We start from the raw sequence: 24,631 nt of genomic DNA, 5'->3' as shown, positions 1-24,631 counted from the left end.
CTGACCGCAGTTATTGAGCCATACACTTATATATGAATGATTAACTAGTGAAATGGTTGGAGACCACAACCAGCATTTGACCAACTTTCATCTCTCTATCTATAACAGGAAATCGAATACCCTGAGGATTCAGAGGGGACCATCATGTGTTTTTTCTTTTTTTTTTTCCTTTTAAATTATCTACAAAAAAAAAGTACTGTAAAGTAAAAGACCAAGACAAAATATTAACCCACCCACTTTGTTATAGTAAAATTGGATCATAATAATTAAAACCTATACAAAAGGACATAACACATTTCCTCATGTGTTTGTGTGTGTCATCTATGATATATTTCCATAGTCTGATAGACGTTGACGAAGACGCGTCTCATTTAACGCTAAAGAGGCTGAATCTTGAATTGACTGAATAAGTCCTCCAGATCTCATCTGGCTCGATCACTTTGAGTGACCATAATCCTTTGTGTAGTTTGGGTTTAAAACCCATATACCCCATTTTTGGCTGGTGAAGATTTACACGGCATGAGGTGTAAGTCCCAAGTCCCTTCATTTCCTCTTCACATTCAGTTCAGGTTTTATGACTTTTTTTCGTTTTCTTTGTGTGAGAGCTTCCACCTTTTCAAAGCTACAAACCACAAGTCTTATAAAGGCAAATAGACGTTGAGCATTAGGTAACGAAATGTTATTTTTTGTTTTAGTTCAGCTGAAAAGTGGCATGTTTTAAATTCCATAAGAAGGTGCAGAGATATGGTTCATTGAATCCAGACAAGATCCTTTCACAGTATGTCCACCAGGTGTATGTCTTTCATGCTGACCGCATATCCAGGTGAAGACGAGACGGCTGCTTGCTTTGCTCAAGTGGTCAGGTGTTCATGATCCATATGATTGGCGGATTTCTGGCAATGCTCCAGTTCTGTATGTACTACTGGTTTGAAAGAGCGTGAAATGCTTTCCATGATACTGGAGTGTAGAGGGTGTCCTTCATCTCTATGCACTTGGCATATGCGCAACTGTCCCGTGTCGATGGGATGTGTGGTAAGACTGCGGAGATTTGCGTGAATGGAGGCTTACTTTTGTTTCTTCCGCTGTAAAACAAAAAAAAATGTTCCGTAAGATAGAATGAATGCAATTTTCCTCAAATGCTTCTAGTTTACTTAAAGGGTACCATTCCCCAGGACCCCAATTATATATGTTTTCATTTTCTACCCAGTTCTTTAACCTAAAAAAAAGCAATAAAATTGTATTCCAAGTGGAGGTGTAAATTAAATCTCCAAGGCCCTCTAACCCGGTCCCCTACCCACTATGTGCCATTTATAATACTGGTGCCTTCTTAGGCCTTGTCCACATGGGTTTTTTTCCGCTGATTTTGACACGTTTCGGAATCAGCGTCCAGCAATACCCCAAATCTTTCTCCCAAAGATTTTATTTTCAGGATGTTTTTGTTTCTTCTTGCTCAAAAAAAAAAAAAGTGTCCTGCTCTCTCTTGGGGCGGTTTCTGCTTGTGAAACGCTTATTGAAATAAATTAAAGGGCAAAAAAATGCTCCTTGCACATGTTTTAAAAAAAAACAAAAAAAACGCTGGTGCATTTTAAAACAGACTATTATAAAAACACCTCCAAAACATCTATTTTACCTCAGGAGTAATAGATATGTTTTATTTTCTAATATTTGGAACCCAGGGATACATCGTTTTGTTGACTGTAGAGCTCAAGTACCTACGATAGCTTAATTCTCATTTCCCTTTCTTTCCTTATCCTTTTTGCCTTCTCGCATGTAGTTTTATACTTTTTATTTGTCATTTGAACAGATGTATATTTTTGGGATGTTATACTGTTCAGAACTTGTTCAATATGTAACACTTATATTGTCATATATTATGTTGAAATTTCAATAAAAATGTATTGTTGAAAAAAAAAACACCTCCAAAATCCTGAAAGAAATTTGAAGGCAGATTTTTTTTTTCTGCTTGACAAAAAATGCAGTGTGAACATACCCTTATTTGGTAGAGGAGCCTTTGGGCAAGATTCGTGTATCACTTCTACCTCTGCAAACCCCTACACTTACGCCCCTGGTTCCAAGTGAGTCCCATTCTTCAGAGAGTAGTTTCTCTGCAGCACTTTGCTAACTCCCGAGCAGGCGATTCCTACTCCAGAGACTCAAAGAAGTTTTTACCTGGCATTGAGAATAACTATTGAGTGTTCAATACACAAGACAGAGGAGACTTCCAGTCTCACGTTTAGTGCTTGGTCAAGTGTATGTTAGCGGTATGCTCGCTCTAAGAAGGTATTTCCCATTTACTATGAAGAGGAAAGCAGCAGTCTACCGGAGAGTGACTACTCACTTATGGGTAAAGTTTCCCCTGCTATGCACTGTCTAGTATAAAATATAGTCAGGGACCTGATATCATGGTTTAGTGTACAAATTTAGATCTTTCTGTGATGTTTGACATATAACGTGTAATCAATTTACGATATTGGCCTAGAAAGCGATCAGTGGGGGTCCCAGCGATCATACATTTATCACCTACATGTTCTTAGTGTGAAAGAGTGTTAACGGAACAAGAATTTATAAAAGCTTTATAAAACATAAGATTTAAAGCTAAGGGAAAATTCAGAGGTATTAGAATTATTTTGCACCTATAGGATATGCCAATTTATTTAATGGCCATATTGGTGGGTTTGGTTCCATGTTAATGGTTCTCACCTTCTCGTGCTGTGTGCATGCCTTTGAATGCTAGTGAGGCAGTAATGTCGCAATTATGAGGTGATAATGGAGTACCCCCACTATGCTGCCATCCATGACCCGTCACATACCCTGTGGGGGCTGCTGTGCCATATGCCATGTAAGGGGATGCTGGAGAGGGGTATGGAGTCATTCCAGAAGCTGCGACAAAACTGCCAACTGTTGGTAAACCACTGGCTGTCTGCAAAAAAACAAAAAAAAAGCAAAGATAAAGCGTTATAGTTACATTATATGTAGATCAGGAGTCCAGCTCATCTCACCGTAATTCAATAAATTGTGTTTCCTTGCAGTTATAAGAATCTTATGACAATTAGAACCAATTGTAGATTTCGTTGATTTTGTAAAAAAAAAAGCTTCAACTTTTTTAGGCAACTTTAATGACAAGTGAATTGCATTATGAGCTAGAATATAACTTATGTGAATAATTTCATTTACAAGCTTTTTTTTCCAGAAACGGCGCCACTCTTATCTATGGGTTAAATCTGGTATTGCAGCTTAGCCCCATTCATTTAAAAGTGACTGAGTTACAATGTCAGCCACAACCCATGAACACTTTTCATGCTTTCTGGACCCTTTTTCCCAAAGTCATACAACCATGTTAGGTCAATTGGGACAGTTAACCTAACTGGACACAGAGGGTGACACTCAGGACCTCAATATTTAATCATTCGTTTGACTCTGAAGTGAAGTTCAAATGACAAGAGTGAAGAACTGAAATAATAGTGTGTGAAGTTTATTCTTCTGTTTTCTCCTCCTGTGGGCTTTGCTGGTTCTGCACATGCTCAGTTGAAGTAGTGAGTCTATTGTATTGGCATTCCATATTTGTGTGTAAGGGCATGACCACACATGGCGGAATTCCTCCGCAACTGTCCGCATCAATGCCGCACAGAATCTGCGTTGCAGATTCTGCAGCGGATCTGCACAAAATGTGCAGAAAATTGATGCGGACTGGCCGCTGCGGACTGCAGGAAAAGTGCTTCTCTTCTCCCTATTCAGTGCAGGATAGAGAGAAGGGACAGCACTTTCCCTAGTGAAAGTCAAAGAAATTCATACTTACCGCCCGTTGTCTTGGTGACGCGTCCCTCTTTCGGCATCCGGCCCGACCTCCCTGGATGACGCTCCAGTCCATGTGACCGCTGCAGCCTGTGCTTGGCCTGTGATTGGCTGCAGCCGTCACTTACACTGAAACGTCATCCTGGGAGGCCGGACTGGAGACAGACGCAGGGAGTTCTCGGTAAGTATGAACTTATATATTTTTTTACAGATACATGTATATTGAGATCGGTAGTCACTGTCCCGGGTGCAGAAACAGTTACTGCCGATCGCGTAACTCTTTCAGCACCCTGGACAGTGACTACGGGAGCCCCATTGACTTCCTCAGTCTGGCTGTAGACCTAGAAATACATAGGTCCAGCCAGAATGAAGAAATGTCATGGTAGTAAAAACAATACGCTCCGCAGCACACATAAGATCTGCGGACTTCATTGCGGAATTTTGACTCTCCATTGAAGTCAATGGAGAAATTCCGCCATGAGTCCGCCACTGCTCCGCAACAGACAGAGCATGCTGCGGACACCAAATTCCGCTCCGCAGCCTATGCTCCGCAGCGGAATTGTACGCATCGTGTAAACGAACACTGCTAAATTAAAGTGAAAGTCAATGGAGAAACGGCTCCGCTGCGGATTAACGCTGCGGAGTGTCCGCAGCGGAATTTAAGTGAAATTAAGTGAAATTCCGCTATGTGTGAACCCGCCCTAAATGTGATTGGCTGCAGCTATTCATGTGACACATACCATTGGTCAAACCTATGACAAACAATGATCGATCTGTACACCAAACAGGTAAGAGGTCATAATGCGGGGAAACCAGAGAATCCCATTTAGGGCCCCAACATGATGGAGAATTTATTCCACCCATCATCATTGACTTAATTGTGACTTTGTGAGGTTTCACTCTCTCGGGAAGATCCTAGATTGACATGAGTTAAGGAAGATAATGCCTTCCATTGACTGACATCTTTCAACAAAGTGACTTAAATAGGGTTACTGGTATTTGCGCATTTTCCTGGTATGAGAAGGTGGTCTTTGGCTCAACAACACATTAAGGGTCTCAATGTCTTTCATAGGAGTGTAAATCACTTAGATGGTTAAACCAATTCACAGCTTATTGACTAGAGGTCTACATTTCCATCCTCAGAAACCCACAAACAAAAGGTGATGTTTGCCAAGTAGTTCTGACCTTAAGATTTCACACAAAGCATCCTTTAAACCTGAGCCGCCAAGATCAACTTATTCTATTTGTTTAGATATCAACTTGAATAATTTGAAGTAAACAGGACGACATTTAAAGAGCCCCAAAATCTCCTGTTCAGTGGCAGGTGAATTAACCTTTCAATACAAAATCTGCAGAGTTCTCCAATTTCCGGATAAAAGGCCAACTGTTTGCGGAAAACAAAGCCTATGGCGTTTTATTTGGTCAACTAGGAGAAGCCCATAACATTGTCTAAGTTTTCTTATTTTCATTATCTTATCCCTCCCCCCATATTCTTAGTAACAAAATGACCCTCTCATGAACATGAAAAGCCCATCCATTAATCCAGTTTTATTGGCCCTGCCAAAAAAAAACGAATTTCAATGGGTGGAAAGAAAAACTTATTCTAGTTGTACATTTTATAGGCCAAATCCTGAAAGTGTTATAAACCACTCCTGGTATTGAACGGGGTAACATGCTAGTAGAATACTCTATTTTTTGTTGACTAAGAGCGGTCACGTTGATCTATCCAATGAACCAAGTCATTCTTAAAATTGTATCGGACCGAGTGTTGAGTGCATTGTAAACACTGTCATCCGTACACATAGCCGACATCCAGAAATCATCCCCTGCCAAGCCTCAAACAGAAGAATATAATTATACTAATGAGATCAACAAACAGAAGTTGTCAAACATTGGGATTTAGATGATTGACATTACTCAGAGGAAATGTTTATTTTAATGTTGGCGAATCCATTGGATCTCTTCTTGATTATTTTCCATTATCTTCACATATTTTATATTTATTTGATAAGCATGGCCTCCCTACTCAGAGGCTGACACAGACACATTTTACTGCTGCAGCAATGTAAAGATACAAGAATCACTACTGTGCATGTGGCCATCACTTCTAAGAGCACATTAATAAAACTGGACGCCACATGACAGGAAGTCATGTAAAACCAATTTTAGAGTGGGGTCCGTAAATTCATGGGTCTTCATGAATTCGCCAGAGCAGAGACTGGCTGCAAATATCTCTCACTCTGGAGGACCCTGGACATCTGTAGGGAGCAGCCCATTGTTTTCAATGATTCACCATGCAGTGCTTTATTTCCCCTTGTGGTGGCACTGCAGGGAAATCGAACACTTGCTGTATTTTCATGCAGATTACGGCTGATCGCTGGGGACAGCAACTGTTTGGATCCATTCTTACAAAAAATGGTATGTAAAATGCAGATAACCCCTTGAACAGTCCAACAATCTACTATACCCTGGAGAGAAAAGCTAGCCAACATTCTGACAAGGACAAAGTTAGAATGCCCAAAAAAATACATAAAGAAAATGTCTGTAACAAATTATAATGATAAATAACACAACTGTTGATCACAATAGATGTGATGGAGTGTGTGCAGTAATCCAGGACATTGTCACGAGTAGCGGAGTACAAGGAGAAGGCTACATCCTCATTTCCCAGCTCTCCTGGTAACCGTAGAATGTGTGTAGGGGAAGCAATAGCAAGAAAGAGAATTAGAGAGTACAAAAGAAAAGGCAAGGTCAAGATATTGATCTTGATTTTTGAGCTGTGATAAGATCTCCCTAAGCCCCATATTATTAGAGGCTTATTTGTCAAATGCTGGCGTGTATCCAGTTCTTTAACATGTCAGTGCTGGATTCATCGGTTTCACCACACAGGATTGTCTTAGGCATTTCTTCTTTTTAAAGAAAAGAATTTGGATCGTGTTGATGAGCGGCATCGCTGGTTGGATGTTTCATGCAATGGCAAGTTATCGGGAGAGCTGGAAGGCTTCCCTCATCCAAGGCGGTTATAGCTAATGACTTACTGTATAGCATAAAGCACTCTTGTCCATGGCTATGTTGGTATTGCAGCTCAAAACAAAAAAAGGAGGTAGCTCTGCTCAGATAAATAGAAAAATATGACTTGCTGAATATCAATATTTTAGGCTACACCAGAGCAACACTAAAAGAAAAACAATTAAAAACTAATAAAGCACGCAGCAACGTTATACCGACCCAGGGTAGAGCCGATAGTCGACAGCATGGTAATGGTAAAATACCACAAAATAGGAATCTAATAGAAGACAATGTACAGGGGAGTACAGAGCACAGTAGTGTTAATGTGGGGTGCGGCATGTGTTTAAATCTAGACTTCTGTGTCAGCAGCATGATATGTATAGATTATCAATTCAATTTCTACTTTTTTTTTTTTTAATAAGGCTGGGTTCACATCTGCGTTTCTTTCTTCCGTTCTTCTCCATCATTGGAACAACTTAAACAGAAGCGCTGTATCCGTTGCATGACAAACACCAATGGCACCCATTGACTTAAATGGGTTCCATCAGGTTTCTGTCATAGTGTTCGTTGTTTTGCCTGACATAACAGTGCACCCTCCAACGCAGATGTGAATCGAGCCATAGTGTGTGTGTGTGTGTGTGTTATAAAACATATCTTTGCGCAGCATTGTTGCCATCATTTTGCTATCAGTGCCCATCCCTGTGACAACGCAATATTAAAAAGATACTAGATACAAAAGTGGCAGTGAAAAAAATGCAACAAGTTTTTGAATAAATGATGTTATGCTGATATAATGCATTATTAGGCATATTCAGACTAATGAGTGTACACACTTCCAAGATGCAACTGTGCGGGACCCGTTTTCACGGATCCCTCATAGACTTGAGGCCCATCACACGGTCCGTTAAAACAACGACCATGTAAACAGCCCCATTGAAATACACGCAGCCACGGCAGTGCAGTGATGGCTGGTAAAGAAACGTCCGTCACACAAACAATGTTTACATTCGTCTGAATAAGCCCTTAGAGTGACGATAATAAAAGTTCACAAAAAGGTGGATAATATGATACATCTCTATGGATCAATGTGGAAAACGCGCCCCCACAAGGTATTGATGTGAAGCCCACCAATCTATAGATCTATCTATTCCATATATCATATATCAGATACTTTCCATATATTGCTCCATTGTGCCGGACAAGCAGAGGAAACAGATTCCCTGACAATATATATTAAGATGTTTCGGTTAAATGATTATAATTTAGCTACATCGGAGGATGACGTCATTGCGATCTAGTGTTCGACTAATAAATATTTCTCACAAGCAGTGGAAAGCGGCTTCCTTAGCGATGACTGGTGCGGAGACAAGATTACTGTGGTTTTAGGCTTGTAAAATATTCCCCAAAAAAGAGTCGTTGTGATGCTATATTAACGGCATTCAGACATCCTGCTCTATAAATCAATGTACAGAACAAAACACAGAAAGATAAGACGTACACAAGCAGATTGAATTGAGAACACATGCCAGGATCCTAGTCTAGCAGCCAAATGTAGAGAATCGTTGACTCATTATGGCTGTGATATAATGTTTCCTGCAGACCGTTACTCTATACGGACTATAATAACTGCCTGGGCAGCCTGAGAAGTTGGTATAGCTATGGCTGCCCCCTTCTTCACGTGTACAGTGGTAGACTGGTTATGAAAAAGAGACAATTACTAAACGTTCTCAATATTTCTGTTCATTTATACATACACTGAAGCTAGAGGGTATGTAGACTTTTATAACAACTTGTTATTTCTCCAACGCATCCAAAATAAAGAATGAAGCGATTTTGCAAATACAAAAATATCCTTCGAGAAATGTTTTTTCTGTTGTATATGTACGGAATCAGACAAAAGGTCCTCTGCATTCCCCCGTCTGAAATGTTAGTCGTGTAGTATAGGCCCCACTAGAATGGGAGCACTTTTACAGCTCCATAAAAAAATGGAGCCGTAATATGTCCATGTGCATCAGGCAGTGCTTGGGCACCTTGTGGCAATATTATTTTAGCGCTGAATGGAATGTACGCTGTATCAATCATTGTATTATTTGGGCACTATAAGGTATGCCATAAAGGGCTGTATGGCGCTATATACGGGGGGGCTGTATGGTGTTATCGACGGGGGGGGCTGTATGGCGCTATCTACAGCTAGGGGGCTGTACGGCGCCACTACAGGGGGGCTGTACAGCGGCATCTACAGGGGGGCTGTACGGCGGCATCTACAGGGGGCTGTATGGCGCTGTATACAGGGGGGCTGTATGGCGTTATCTAAAGGGGGCTGTATGGCGTTATCTAAAGGGGGCTGTATGGCACTGTATACAGGGGGGCTGTATGGCGTTATCTAAAGGGGGCTGTATGGCGCTATATACAGGGGGCTATGTGGTGCTATATACAGGGGGCTATGTGGTGCTATATACAGGGGGCTATGTGGTGCTATCTATAGAGGGGGGCTGTGGTGCTATCTACAGGGGGGCGCTGTGTGGCAGAATCTACAGAGAGGCACTATTTGCAGGGGGGTTGTGTGGCACTCGGGATGGGGGGGCCCCAGTCAAAAGTTTGCTATGGGGCCCAGTCTTTCCTAGTTACGCCCCTGCTCCTAAGGAAAGCGTTTTCTCATGGGATATCTGATAAATATGGTACTATTGAAATCTCCAGTTATATCTACGATATAAACTACACAGGTGGTTTAAAATAATAAAATTTTGGGAAATGATGGGAAAAATCTCGAAGTTGAAAAAAACTTAAATCTTTTTATATAGTCACGCAAGGCCACCATTAATCCACCTCCAATGAGCGTCATATTATTAATTGCTCAATTACAATATAGCTTTCATCTTTTTCTTGAAGAATTGCTCTGCAGGGATGAATCCCGTATCGATGGCACCCAGCGGTGTAGAATTCTCTGCTGTATACAACACATTTTTCTACTCGCCATCTAAGCGGATAAGGAGCACCGCGGTCTATTCAGATCTATGGGATTTCCTCACTTATTTCTGACTGATGTTTGCAGCCACTATGACCATTCCTTCATTGAATACGTCTGTATTTCTTTTCTGCGCTATTCCTGATACCTGGTTATGATCTTCATACCTGCTGCTGCTGTGTAGATCCAGTTATGAATAGAATAGATCGGTTTCCAGCTGGATATCAGCACTGTGTTTTACTGGTTATACCTTATTACTACTGAAACTAGGTACGGACTGGATATACCGTAGATATATAAAAAATGACAATATAATATCCTAGTATGCCTATCGATAGTGGAATTGCCGCAGATTTCACCCATTGCATTGTGGCCAAATCTGCATGAACATCTACATGTTGATCTAGGTTTGCATTTTTAAGGGTTCCGCTTTGAATTTTTGCTGTAACACATTGCCATACCATCACAAACTCAATGGGTTAAAGGGATTGTCTGGTTTGGAAAACCCAATTTCAAATTCCCTATTACCCCATTCTGAGCTAAATTGAGCAAAATCCTTAATTGGGACCTCAAGATCTGGGACCTCCATCAAGTACAAAGAGCATCTCTTTCTGGACGCACTACATGAACAGGCCATTGATTTTTATGGACATCATGTAATGCCTAAAGAGTTGTCCAGGATTAGAAAAACATGGCTGCTTTCTTCTAGAAACAGCGCCACATCTGTCCATGGGTCGTGTCTGGTATTGCAGTATAAGCTGCATTGAAGTGAACGAGGCTGAGCTGCAATTCCACTCACAACCTGTAGACAGCTGTGGCACTGTTTTAGGAAGAAAGCAGACATGTGTTTCTAATCCTGTACAACCCCTTTTATTTTCCATTGCTGCCAGGTTCCCCCACAGATTACAGACGGGTCCCAGACATGGGACATCATCTTATTTCCAGGGTACGCTTCTAACAAAAAGGGATTGTACAAAGAGGACAACCCTTTTAAAATTAATACTGTCCGTCCTTGTTTCCTCTGACGGGAGGTGTCGGGGGTAGGATTAGGCGGTCTCCATTTACATCAGATGAATAATTATCTAAAGCTCCTTTACACCACATCTACGGGCCCTGTCTGACAATATCTTTGGACAGTAAAAAAAAAGTATCCTAAAATATTCTATAATGTAACCATTAGTTTCTATGGGTCATATGTAGAGTATATAAATATAGTGTGTCCTTTTTACCTGTTTGACAGGTAAACATCTGGATAACTTTGTTGTATAGAATAATATAATCGGATTCAAAATTCATTAGATAACACCACAAATATGTATTAGCCACAGTGTGTGTTATGTACGATAGAGTCCAGGGGCAGACATATACAATTGTATGCCTTACAGGTGCACAAACAATTGGGGGGGATGTATGCCTCAAATGTACGGCCATAGTGAGGGTGTCAGGTCTCCAATCATCTGCATTATTATATAGAGGTTGTACTTTACACGTTGGTATAAAACTTCATATAAACAATAATAAACAAAAAATATAAATAGTAATTTGTTGTATTTCATAAAAATTGTTGTCAAGATACTTTTCCAAGACTATATAAGCCTAGAAGTCGGGGTTTCGGGAATACTACGCTTACGTAGGTTGTCATGTGGATTTTACATGCAGTGCTAATGGTGAAAATCCATGTCCTTTCCTCAGAAAAATAGGCAAGGAATTGGCTGTTTTTAGTTTTCATAGCATTCCCTAAAATCTGTGGCGTGTTTGGGAGGTTCAGGAAAACCCTTTGCACTTGTGTTTACCGTATTTTTGGGTTCAGACTTTTGGTATGCAGTTCACTCTAGAATTATGTCTGATGTTCAAATATATATTATACATAGATTTATAAGCCATACTAATTATATTATACGTAAAGTCAACTCTTGTTATTTATATACAATGTTTCCATTTTGGTCTTTGTGATCTGAAAAAATTGTTTTCTAAGCAAGAGTTTAAATCGATTTGACTTAAATGAATAGAATTATCTTATAACTAATAATACTTTTATGCGGATGTATACATTATTATTAGCGCTACCTCAAGATTACAGTATAAGACACCATGCTGCCCGCAAAACCGTATGTATGGACCCTGTACAATGGCATAGTCCATATTAAGCTTAGATTGAGATTATCTTCCCACTATTTAGTACAATGCGGTACAGTGTGGCCCCATTATAGTTTCATGCAACACGGTGTGCACGAGGGGGTTGTCCGGGCACTGACAACTGATGACCTATCCACAGGGTAGGCCATCAGTATATGATCTGTGGGGGTCCACACCCAGACCCCGAACTAATCAGCTGTTCCGGCTGCCTCCAGGCACCGGATATCCATGCCGGAGGAGATGGCTCCGGTCACAGTATAGTGGCTGTGCTGCAGTAGTGCAGCTCTGCTCCTATTCCAGTGAATCGGAGCAGAGTTGCAGCTCTGCAGCACAGCCGCTATGAGGTGGTCGGAGCCATCTGCGTACGGCACAGAACACTGCATACCCTGCATAACATCCAGCAGCTGATCGGTGTGAGGTCCGGGTGTCAGACCCCTACCGTTCATATGACCTCTACTGTGGATAGGTCACCAGCTGTCCGTGCCCGGACAACCCCTTTAAGGCAGGATACACACGTGTGGGAGCTGGGTAAACGGGGGTACAAACCCGATGACCCCCCCCCCTCCACACACATTACTACACATAACACAAAACATAATGTAGTTGAAATTATATGCAGTTTACGTCCAAAATGTACAATCCCAGGTGTATGCAATATATGTGATTGGCTGCTATGGCTTTTTCTTTTGCACCGGTTTTGATAAACCGCCGCATTGTATGTTCTGGAGTGTGGATAGATAACACGTTACTTCAGAAATACTATATTTGGAAGGAGGGAATATTCCAATTAAAGACAGGATTGATACTACATGATATTAGCCAGAACGCTCGACCATACATCCTGTGCCTACAGGGACACACACGTATATGCAGAGTATTGGAAGTACTGTATATGATGACTAGAAGAGATCAGCAGAGCTAGTGTAGCTTCCCACATACTCACAGTATACGGTATATGTATATACAACTCCACTTTGCTACGTGAACCTCTGTAAACATAATATGACTTACATTATTTATTTTTGACATGCGTAAATGACCAAATTCAATAGGCGTGTAAGGCCTGAACTCGGCCGCGCTCTCTATTTGGTGTGACACGAAGTCTCATACATCAAAACGGTCTCGCATGATGGTTTGGTCAGTAATACAAATATCTAGGACTATCAAGCATTCCCTCTAGATGTCGGTGTAGTTCCACCAGGAGTGGACTGACTGTTCAGACATCTGGGCACTACCTGAGGAGCCCGCCACCCATTATGGGCATGTTGATAAAACTGTGCTCAATAGGCAGTACGTGGGACGGGGTGAAATCTATTCTCACATCTGATCACTCAGGTACTATAAGACGCTGCAAGCTTTTTTCCTGATTATTTATGCCAGCCATTACATAAAGGGGTTATCCTGGAAGTGAACATTTTTTAGTAGTGGCTTTAAATAAGATAAATGAACCAAAAAAGCAATACAGGTGACTGCTGCAGCCAATCAAAGGGCTCAGCAGGGCTCAGTGGCATAAAGCCAGAAATACGACATATGGCTGCTGAGCCCTCCGATTGGCTGCTGCGGTCACATGCTAATCATGTTTTCACTACGGGACAGTTGTCCTGCAGCGAGGCAGGGACTCCTAGCGTCGTACATAACTATGATGCTAGGAGCCAGGCTCCCTGCACTGTGTTCGGTACGGTACTTGTGGCCGAAATACGTCCGTCAATTACGGACGTAATGACCTCGTGTGAACATACCCTAATGCTAATAAGGACAGTGGTATTGCTCATGGAGACCATATGTTAATGGAGTTTGTACAAAACCTTGGTTCTCAAAGCTCTATACACAAAAGTTCAGCTTGAACGCTTGCAGCTACTGGTTGCCCTTAAAGTGGTATTCTAGCTTCAGCAAATAAAGTCCATTCATTGTTCTATAACTTATTCTTATATACTTTAAGTGTCAACTCCTCATGGTTTTCAATATATAAGCTTGTAACCATTGAATGGTCTACTGTCATCTTCCAGAAAATAAGACTCTCTCCTGGTCATGTGATGGACACACAGGTGCACGGCTCGTTACAGTACGGTTATCAGAGCTTTTTCATGTAATGAGCGTCACATGACCAGAATTAAATATTGAAGATTCCCATTCAATAACTACAAGCAAGGATCTCGAAAACGGTGAGAAATTAAAGAAAGTGTATTACAACATCGCAGACCTTTTTATCATACAATGAATGCTTTGTTTTCTAAAACCTAAATACCCTCTTTAAAAGGAGACCGTAAGTTTAATGTTTTCTACTCCACACGTGCCCGATCTCTGCACATCACTCAACGCATCATGGGATTTGTAGTTTTCAGGTTATTGCTGCAACTAGTAAAAACGCCCTGATCCCGGAACTGAAAAAGCAATACAGTGACAGCCAGGATGCGATGTCTATTCACACTCCCGACACTTTGGTAAAGTTAGTGTGGGAGTATGTGACAGCACAACGTGATCTCGCGAGATCACGCTGTGTGTGCAGTGAAAGAAGCTGGGCTGAAACAATGAAAAGTGTATGACGCTGATTGGTCACTGATTGGTCAGAGTCATACAGTTCTCTGTACAACGCCCAGTTGCTCAAAAGTAAAAACACGCCCAGTTGGTCTTTAAGAAACTAATTAGCATAAATCTAAAATTGCTCATAACTTGCTCAAAAATTATTGTTTTTCAAAATAAAAACCACTGCTCTTATCTACATTACAGAGCCGATCCGATTATGTAGGAGATAGGGCACTTATAATCTGGTGACAGAGCCTCTTTAAGAGAATTTCCACCCAATACATAAAATTGTCCGTGTACAATTTGGTACGTAGCATGGAGGCTGCCATGTGGCTGCCTTCATGTGGTTGCTCTGTGTGGCTGCTCTGGGGCCCTGTCAAGAGAAGTCCCAGTCAAGGTTAGTCCAATCACCTTTGGGAAGCGATAACCTGTGAAGGACTCCTTTCTCCATAACACGGCACTGTTAGCAAACAAGGCAGAGGGGAATAGGCACAATGATCATGGAAAGGGGATGGAGACGGCAATCAAGCATCAGGCCCCTCTATCCCATATGGCATTACGCAGCACCATAAAGGGGCAAGACACGCTATCAACCCCCTTTCCTCTATATATGCCCCTGGACATATATTGGTAAGGCAGGCAAAATCACTCCAACTTAATCCAAACATTCCTACATGCATTTATTGATCCTATGTTTAAACAACCATTAGATATAAAAGAGAACATCAGATTATTAGCTCAAACTACTGTGACCCTAACAGCTTCCATTCATCCCAACAAACCTGCAGCATCTTTACATAGTAGTCATATAACACTATACTCAGGGATCTGGTGAAGAAGGATACAGGAATGGAAACTAGGTCTCTAGGATACAATATCTGCAGGACTTGAAAGCTGTTATATTGGATATATAGATGAAGCAGAGTTTAGTTTGTATTTTGGCATAATTCATGTGGGCTCCCATAGAGTTATTACAGTGCACAAAATAAACCGGTAAAAGATAAATTCAGGTCTGCTACAACTGCGGTTAGCCACTTGCAAACACAGCCGATTGCCACTGATCTAACTATACAGTCTTAGGCCTGATTCACACGAGCGTATTTTACGTCCGTGTTACGGATGTTAAAACGACGGCCATTACACTGACCTACGTAATTCAATGGGGCTATTCAGACATGCGTCGCTTACAGTCTGGCCACCCGTCTAGGGGTAATCCGTTATTATTAGAAAGTGACGTGTTACCTGTGTGAACTGACCACATCTATGCGGTTTTTGGAGTAAACGTTCTATACTTAAACGTAAGCTCAATTTTTCCATTTTCGAATAATTTATATACAATTTTCCAATTTGCACAAGTATTTAGTTAAAATTATTTTACTATATGTAAGGTGAACTCTGATTGATGGCTGTGGCACTTTTGATTAGCTTTTTACTTCTGTTTTTCAGTCATTTGATGTCTTCTTCCCAATTCATGTCCATAGCTGCTTTCAAAATTCTGCTGGTTGTTCTTGGAAACAGACTACAAGTCATGTCCTTTCTGTCATCAGATAGATCATCTAACAGCTCGGATTGTGTAACTGTCATCTGAGCTCCCACAATGCACTGCTCTCTGGTAACCAGCAGAATTCTGATATTAGCATTAGACATAAGTGGAGAAGAAAACATCACGTAACTCCACATCAGTGCAAGAAAAGTAGAGCAAAGTCAAGGGGGGATGCAGACAGCAGAGGGTTCCGATGCAAGAACAATATATGGGCCCCTTAGACAGGTTGAACATATGATACAGTATGTCCACCCCTGAGCAAAGGAATTATAATATTAGTCAGCATTTTATGTTGATCTTAACTGTGGAATGTTATTTCTTGTTCACATGTGGAATTTTCCTTTAAGTAGTGAACCATATGGCATCAATGTATATGTGGATACGATAGATAGATAGATATGAGAGGGAGATAGATAGATAGATAGATAGATAGATAGATAGATAGATAGATAGATAGATAGATAGATAGATAGATAGATAGATAGATAGATAGATAGATAGATAGTGTAAGGAGTTGTGAGATAGTAGCTGTCTGGAAACATTATACACCATAATAAGCATCAACTACACAACATTATTCTATACTGTGCTGCATTATATTTGCTCCAAAGATGTTTAGCTTAATTTAAAAATGCTTAAAAAATACGATGTTTCAGAAGATGAGGGTAACATGACATGCTATAGAACCTAATAGAGGTATAATAGACAAAAAGACTATTAATATTACAATAATTTACGTTTTGCGTGAAATATATCCACATTTCCCTCTTTTTCTTTATGTAAACAACTATATATATGTGTGTGTCTCTATATCTAAATATCCATCTTTTATACACACATCTAAAGAAGGAGCTTCACACATTCATAAATAGACAGACAGACATATCCCAACTTTACAGAAAACAGCTCAAAGGCTTAAAATCATTTAAGGATTTCAACATAGAAATATACAGTTGCACACTGGGCTCACATGCTAAACATATTGCATATTATACTCACACATACTCATACTGGATCATAAATCTGCTACAAACTAGTGAAGAGTCCATAAAGCCCAAGAACATACAGCATATGGGTTGTATAGTCTTTATACCTGGGAAGACTTCTCATATCCTTATTACATCAGGACAATCAGCAGCTTATTTTATGCCTAGGATTAAATACTGACAGCAGGACTAGTATTTTCCATATATTTCCCTTCGATTTTGTACTGTCTGCCACTGATATAATTATATTAATAACGTTGTATTTTTCTATTCGAGGACTGCATAGCTCGATTGCAACATGACAAAATGGTTTTAATTAACAAGAAATGTTAACCATCCATAGAATTCAATGATCTGTTATTGTATCTTCTGCAGAATATATACACAAAGGATAATATTCAACCACTCACACAGAACTCCCCTACAGCAAGATTAGAAGGAACAGTCTACAATAAGTTCCTTGTGTACAAGCCTTTAGAATAAAAAAACGGACAGTATTTTCTGGAGGGCGATCATATCACATATCAGACGTTTCCTTATAGTATGTGTGTAATATGTGTATTAGACAAATGATCTAAGAAATCAAAGTGTAATATATATATATATATATATATATATATATATACACACACACACATACACACACTCATATATATATATATATACACACACACACTCATATATATATATATATATATATATACACACACACACACACACACACACACACACACACACATGTATATATATACACATAAATATATATTATAGTGTATGTGTATATATATATATTTATATATACACACACACACACACACACACACACACACACACACACTGTACAATATATATAACTACATACACAGCCAGGGTCTATAACATCGAGGCTGGAATAAAAGAAGCTGAATTAATGAACTTTTGTAATGTAAAGTAGCAATAATAATATTTCCAACAATGAAAATAATGCTATAATCCTTGTCGTGAATCGCTTGTGTAACTGGGGCTCGCTTGAAACTAAACGGACACTGCGGCTATATGTCCATCTATTCTATTTTACATTAATTGAATTTATTTTTTTCAATTTCATTTTTTATTCAATCAATACAAAAAAAATCCTGGAAAAAAAACAACTCCTCTTAATATTCATTTGGTTGTCTTGAGTCCGACCAAAAAGGAGCCGAGCTTTAACATAGCAACGCCAGATATGGTCAGATCCCAGGAGATGATATAGATTTTTATTATGCAGATACAGTTATGGTGTACACTTACTTGGCTGTACTTGACCTCCTGGTCTAGGGAGCCTTTCTCTAGCCCATTCATCATGTGCTGTGTAGACTGGAAGCCATTTCGGCTCAAACTGCTCCATTCCTCAATTTTGGGACTATGGTACGGAGAAGTGTCTGCGGGCATAGAGGAGGACCAGTATTATTACAACAATGGAAAAGTCAATTACAGATGTAGCAGACCTGATAACTACTCACTGAGGGGCAATAAGTTTACTTGCAATTCCATTGGGAAAAAAAGTAGATAACATATCCTGAAATCATCTCCTATTGCGCTAAGAAACAAACAAACCCAGCACTGCTACATCAGTCAGATGCACAAATAAAAAATAATAGATAGATATGACAGATCTTTATATCGAGTTATACCTCTTTTATGAAATAAAAATTGATCAATATACCTTCAATAAACTTGTTATTTATTAGACACCTGTATTTAAAAAATAAATCAGATGTCTAATATAATAAACATTCTATCAGATCTCATCTAACGAATCTATCTATACCTAGCTACTGTATAGCTCTATTTATCCCATCTATCTATCATATATTTATCCATTTATCTCTTATGTCTATTTAACCTTTATTTATCGATCCATCTTATGTCTATTTATCTCTTGATCCTAGATCAATCATTATTATTTAGAGGAGAGTAGAAAGTAACTACATGAGTTCATTCATTAATAAATGAGGTAATAATAATATATGTCAGATTGACAATCTGGCATGTTTGCCCCTCACTCTCCCCACATATAAATACAGGCCCTGGAATCAGGTTATTAAAATATTGTGGTGAGTGGAGCACTTATGCGGAGTGTATATTTTGGCTTTCTGTATCCTGCAGGCTGCTCTCCCCGATGTGTGAAATTCATAGATGGAAATAAAATGGAAGTTACTATGTTTTCAGTGTAAATGGAAATGTGGGCATGTTGTGGAGAATTAGGATAAATTTGGGAAATTGCAATAGAGATCATGGAGGGAAAATGCAATAATTAGCCGCAGTCATTAATCACAGGGCTCATTAATCACAGCCTGCATGTGACAGCACACGATCCATTCATTCCCATCTTGTAAGAAAATGGGATTTGTCTTCAAGAAAAATAGTCTGCAGCCCCTAGAATTTGGTGAAATAAAGTGCGGCCTGTGTTTGAAGAAAGGATTAAATATGGAAAATGCTTAGCATTCCAGAATTTGTCAGAAATGTTTATTTTACAGTGAGGGGGAAAAAAACTTTCCAGAGTCATTCTCACAATGCAGGTCAAAGCTGAAAGATCTGTCATTCCGGATTGTACAGGAGGAGGGGGCTGGAAAAGTAGTGCGACAATAACAGACACCTAAAAGTGTCCAGCAGGGTCGAGTCGAGGAGCCCCGTTACATACTATACACCTTGTGATAGGGCTGGGATAATAAAACCAGCCACATCTTAATTTATTATATATATATATATATATATACACACACACAAAGATATATATATATATATATATATATATATATATATATATATATATATATATATAAAATCTCCCTAGGGGTTAATGTACTGTGTATAGACACACAGCATTATAAGACTTAATATCCTGCTAATTTTAATACACTTCAGCTCAAATCATACAAAATGTAATAACATCAACTGCAGTATAAATTATTAGTATTGCTACAATAATTTATTACCAGTCATTTATTATATTTTATATGTACTATTTGTCAGATTTTTGTAATGATTTTGGCTATTTTTATATGCTACCTATTTGTTTTATATATTTTCTGTTTTGTTTTTTTATTATATTTTGTATGATATATTTTATATTTATTACATTGTGTTTTTTATAGACTTATTTAGTTATATTACACTGTATTTTTTATAGATTTAGCAAGTTAGATTGTATTTTTTTTTCGATATTTTTTTTATTTTTTATTGTGCACACATGCATTAACCCTCTTTAGTATTTTATACAACTAGCTGTATATATCCAGACTCGCCAAACTATCCAGATGTCTGTGGAATACATGCATAAAGTGTAAATGAAAAGTCCTCTCTCCGGGACCCTTCTCCCCTGCAGTCACTTTGCCCTAATAATAACCAGTTCACACTCTCCCCACTAGAAAGAGTTGTCCCCGTGTCAGAGGCAATGCTTTGTCGAATAAATTAGCAATTTGCTCACAAAGAACAAGCTAATGGCCTGAGCAGGGCAGAGCAGACCCCTGTGCACAGTTCAGGAATCTTTTCCCCAAAATCTGAGACATAGAGGAACAACTCCAGACAGTTCCCTTGGAGGCCTGACTGCCAATGTGGTGTTAATAAGAGAGGAAACCATTAGAGGGATCTACAAACATTCCCAATTTGTAATCTAATTCTCCAATGTTAGGCCAATTCAGGAAATGGTAATCTGTGTATATTTTTAGGGCAGTCTCTGGGTCTTTATATGGAAGTGGATAGAGCACTTTGTCTCATTAAGTCATAGATGGGCCTGGCTCATTGAAGCTGATAGAATAAGTGTAGTGTGTCTATACTGGGTATCAAAAAGAGTCCCAGTATGAGAGATAGAGAATTAGGATCTATCATATGCAGGGAAAATTAGCAGAAAATGAGTCTCTAGGTGAAAGGCAGATCTCTCCTCCTGTTCACATTATGCCCAGAGGTTGTACTGAGTGCCGCAGAATGAAACCAATTATCTGACATTTGAACTTCCTGTCTGGGTAAATTTAGTCTGATTGCACAAACGAGAGAAGTGAAACTTTTCCCTAATTTCCAGCAGGCAGAAGGCTGAAGACACAGGCCTGCTCTCAGTGAAAGCTGGGGACTGCACTTCTTCAGCCTTCAGCTCTATTAGACCTGATCTCCCTTATATACAGTTTTCTCAGCATGTCTACAAGTATTAAGGTGGAGAAGCTGCACAGGAGCTGGGGGTGTCCCAGTCAGGGGGGATCCACACACCATGTCACATATATCTGCAAGCGACATTACTAAAGGAAGCTTTTTATTATGTGCTCTATATTAGCGACGACGTGGCGACAGAATGGGACACTACATGCAGATATAAATGATCTGTAGAATATAAGATGTGTGTAGATTATAGGTCTTCTAAAAAACAAGGACACACGTATCCAAGAAATATAATATTTGGATAGGAAATTGTTATATAATATAAATAGATGTATTATATAAATAGATGTATAATATAATATAAATAGATGTATGATATAATATAAATAGATGTATAATATAAATAGATGTATGATATAAATAGATGTATACTATAAATATAAATAGATGTATAATATAAATAGATATAGATAATATAAATAGATGCAAAATAAAAAAATAAGAAAGTAAGAGAAAGAACAAATAGTGGAAACTGCTTATTATTATTCTTACTATTTATTTTATAGTGCTTTACTATAGTTACGTTTAGAAATATATAATTTTATGGTTTAAGTATTAACCACAATATAAAATACAGGTTATTATTTCTCACAGGTTCACATATAGATGATAATTCAAAACCTCATGATATGAATGAAGGATGATAGATACATTACTTTGATAATCGTTGTATATCACGATTGAAAAAGCAACAATTGTGTTTGACTGTAAAGTTTAATTGTACATAACATTGTATAAAACAAAATGAACAAGAACAAAAAACAAATAGATAAAAATCTAGAAATGATGTTCTGTTTAACCACGTCTTCAAGAATGATTTTCAAGGTAATGTTTCTCTTTCTTCATTCACATAATGCGGATTTCAGTTAATATTCAGTATTATTGGCTATCCTAGTAATAATGTAATGCGGTATTTGTGGACCACTTACCTTGATCTGTGATAGACCTAATCCCAAGTATGTCCGTGACAGAATGTGATGAGGGCCAGGTCCTGGGCATAACCATGGTACTGGCTAGGGAAGGCATGCCAGGCGGTGTGGGCACCTTGCCCCCTGTAGCCATGGGGTTGGTGTAGGAATAAATGTGGTTATACTGGAGAGCTGAGGCGGCTGTGGGGTGGTGATGCTGTTTATGAGAGTCATAGTGACTTTGCTGGGACAGATTACCAATTTTATTTCTGAGGATCCGGCTGATAGAACTGACAGAGGGCACATTGTACTTGTCACACACCCCATCAGCCAGGAGCCTGTCCCTGATTTCCCAGGCAAAGATCCCAGGGTCCCTCTGTTTATAGGTCCTGATGTGTTTAACCACAGTTGGGGTGGTCACTCGGGGTTTGCTGCCTCCAATGGCTCCTGGGAGGATGGATCCAGTCTCATTGTAGCGAGCCAGAATCTTGCTGACACATCCATGGGAAACCCTCAGTTGTCTACTGATGTCACAAGGCCTGATCCCCAGCTGAGCCAGCTCCACAATCCTCAACCTGATGGCATTAGGTAAGGGTCTTCCATTCACAAACACCCCTCCTAGCTGGTTGACTTCTCCAAAGGCAGGTTCTGTGGACAGATGCATGCCAACCTAGCATTAGTTCAGGGTATATGACAATCAGCAAAGCTTTTACTCACCTCCTTGTCAGTGAATGGGTTACTCTCAATTCTTCATTTCAGTCCACTGCTGCTGCTACAGACAATATATTGCAATGCAACATTTACATTATCCAAGAAGCCTCCAGTAGTGATTTCACTGACTGCTGCTAATGATCCTGAACTTACTGCTAGCTTGTAGGAACAGGTCAATAGCGGAGATAGGGCACGCATAGGAAGAAGACTTGACAGCTATGTGCATTAGGATCTGAGCCACTTACCCATGACTGAGGTTGGGGTTCCCCTTTGTATCCAGCTGGAGGACCAAACAGGAGCAGGCCAGATAGATCCAGGCTGCACAGCTCTGCTTGGTAGCAGGAATGGAGAATTAAGGTGAATAGGAAAATCCTTCCTTTTCTTGGTGCAACAGTGTAAGTTCTGTATTTCCCTCTAATAGCAACGTGGGCTGGGCAGGGCAGGGCTGCACTGTCACTGTGGGTAGGCACTCCTACGGTGGGCTGGCTGGGGAAAATGCCCCCATGCTATTGGACCTCTGTGGTGACAGGCAGCAGTCTGTTGGCTGCCTCACTGCTCTGTGCTGAGTCCCTTTCAAGCCTGATGTGCACCTGGATTACTGATTACAGGATATTTACCCTCTGAGATGCGGTAAGTCCCAGCACACTGCAAATCAGGTTCATTGCCATTGTTAACTAACTGCATGCCATGCAATACTGAGGTGGACAGACACAGAAAATCTGCAATCCGGAATACAATATTATTAATAATAAAAAGTAATGATAATATAGTTCCACAATACATTATAATTTATTATTATTAATAGTCATCAGAACTGGTAGGACAGTAGAAAACTTCATTATATTGAAAACAATATCAACTCAAATATTTCATTTTCAGTTTATACATGTAGTGGTTTGTCTGCTGTACTATTTGATATTCCTAGAAGACCAATATCTATATAATCTCATATTAATTATCCATCTCATATAAAAAATAATAATAATGTTATATAATGAATTATAATATAATACAGTCACTACATGAGCTAGCATAGAAAAGCTGCTGGCATAACTGGCAGCCGGCCCAGGAAGGATTGCAGCAGCTTGTTATAGTCCTGGTGAGGCTGAGGAGCTGGACTGCACACAATCTATATGACCTGGATGGAAATAATCCCTCTATTTCATGGTTTACAGGGAAATTGAGGCTGGATTCAGAAGACACTTGGTGAAATATCTGTTTCCACAAAATCTAGACTTACTCATCAAGTATTAAATCCATAAATTTCATGCACATCAAAACACACACACACACACACACACACACACACACACACACATACATATATATATATATATATACACATTATTTTTTTATATTTTTTTATTTGATTTTTTACTTTATGGGCTTGTGGCAATATATTGGACATATGCTAATTGTCTACTCTGAACAGGGGGAGGGGGGTCTTCTGCGACCACTAGTTTCGGGGTGCTGGGTGGCAGGCATCCACACTGCATTTACTGGCCGGTAAATAATGACTTTTCTGGAGCGGAGACTACAAGCAGCTGACTGGACAGGAAGGAAAGAACTGAAGGGCCTGTTTACAGATCATAAGAGTGGCTGGATCTAATTATTATAAAACAATTAAGAAATAAATTCTACATGTAGCACAGGACACTGCAAGTATTCCTCATACCCCCTCTCACACTTGGTGTGTGTTCCTGTCGGATGGAGCTGAGTGACTGCTCTGGGGTCTCCAGTGATTTTGGGTAATAGTAAACGTGCCCAGTGTAGGCTGGGACAGTAGAGGTCACCTCCACAGTGGCCTAGGGAGCAGGGTGTATGTGCATGTGGGGGGCAGTATCCAAATATACACTGGTCCTGTGCAGCCTGGCATAAAGATTAATGT

General features: G+C 39.7%; 1 protein-coding gene across 1 annotated transcript; it reads right to left on the bottom strand.

Moving 5' to 3' along the window:
* Nucleotides 1-322: 322 nt before the first annotated feature.
* Nucleotides 323-22,696, bottom strand: PAX9 (paired box 9). Its single transcript, XM_075844726.1, has 5 exons — nt 22,054-22,696; nt 18,429-18,434; nt 18,224-18,354; nt 2,701-2,920; nt 323-1,082 (listed from the first exon to the last, which is right to left on the bottom strand). The coding sequence occupies exons 1-5, from the start codon at nt 22,694-22,696 to the stop codon at nt 985-987; spliced, it is 1,098 nt and encodes a 365-aa protein (XP_075700841.1). The 3' UTR covers nt 323-984.
* Nucleotides 22,697-24,631: the final 1,935 nt, after the last annotated feature.

The sequence above is a fragment of the Rhinoderma darwinii genome, chromosome 12 (genome assembly GCF_050947455.1).
Source record: "Rhinoderma darwinii isolate aRhiDar2 chromosome 12, aRhiDar2.hap1, whole genome shotgun sequence".
In the NCBI taxonomy this organism is placed as follows: domain Eukaryota; kingdom Metazoa; phylum Chordata; class Amphibia; order Anura; family Rhinodermatidae; genus Rhinoderma; species Rhinoderma darwinii.
The sequence above is the reverse complement of the archived record's forward strand: the minus strand, read 5'-3'. Positions and strand labels throughout refer to the sequence as shown.

Excerpts from the sequence above, each read along its gene's own strand:
- PAX9 (XM_075844726.1), bottom strand. The coding sequence starts at position 22,696 with ATGCATCTGTCCACAGAACCTGCCTTTGGAGAAGTCAACCAGCTAGGA. Across the intron at positions 2,921-18,223 it reads AGGAGGTCAAGTACAGCCAA|ACAGCCAGTGGTTTACCAAC; the intron begins GTAAGTGTACAC and ends GTTTTTTTGCAG. Across the intron at positions 1,083-2,700 it reads CATGCACACAGCACGAGAAG|CGGAAGAAACAAAAGTAAGC; the intron begins GTGAGAACCATT and ends TTTGTTTTACAG.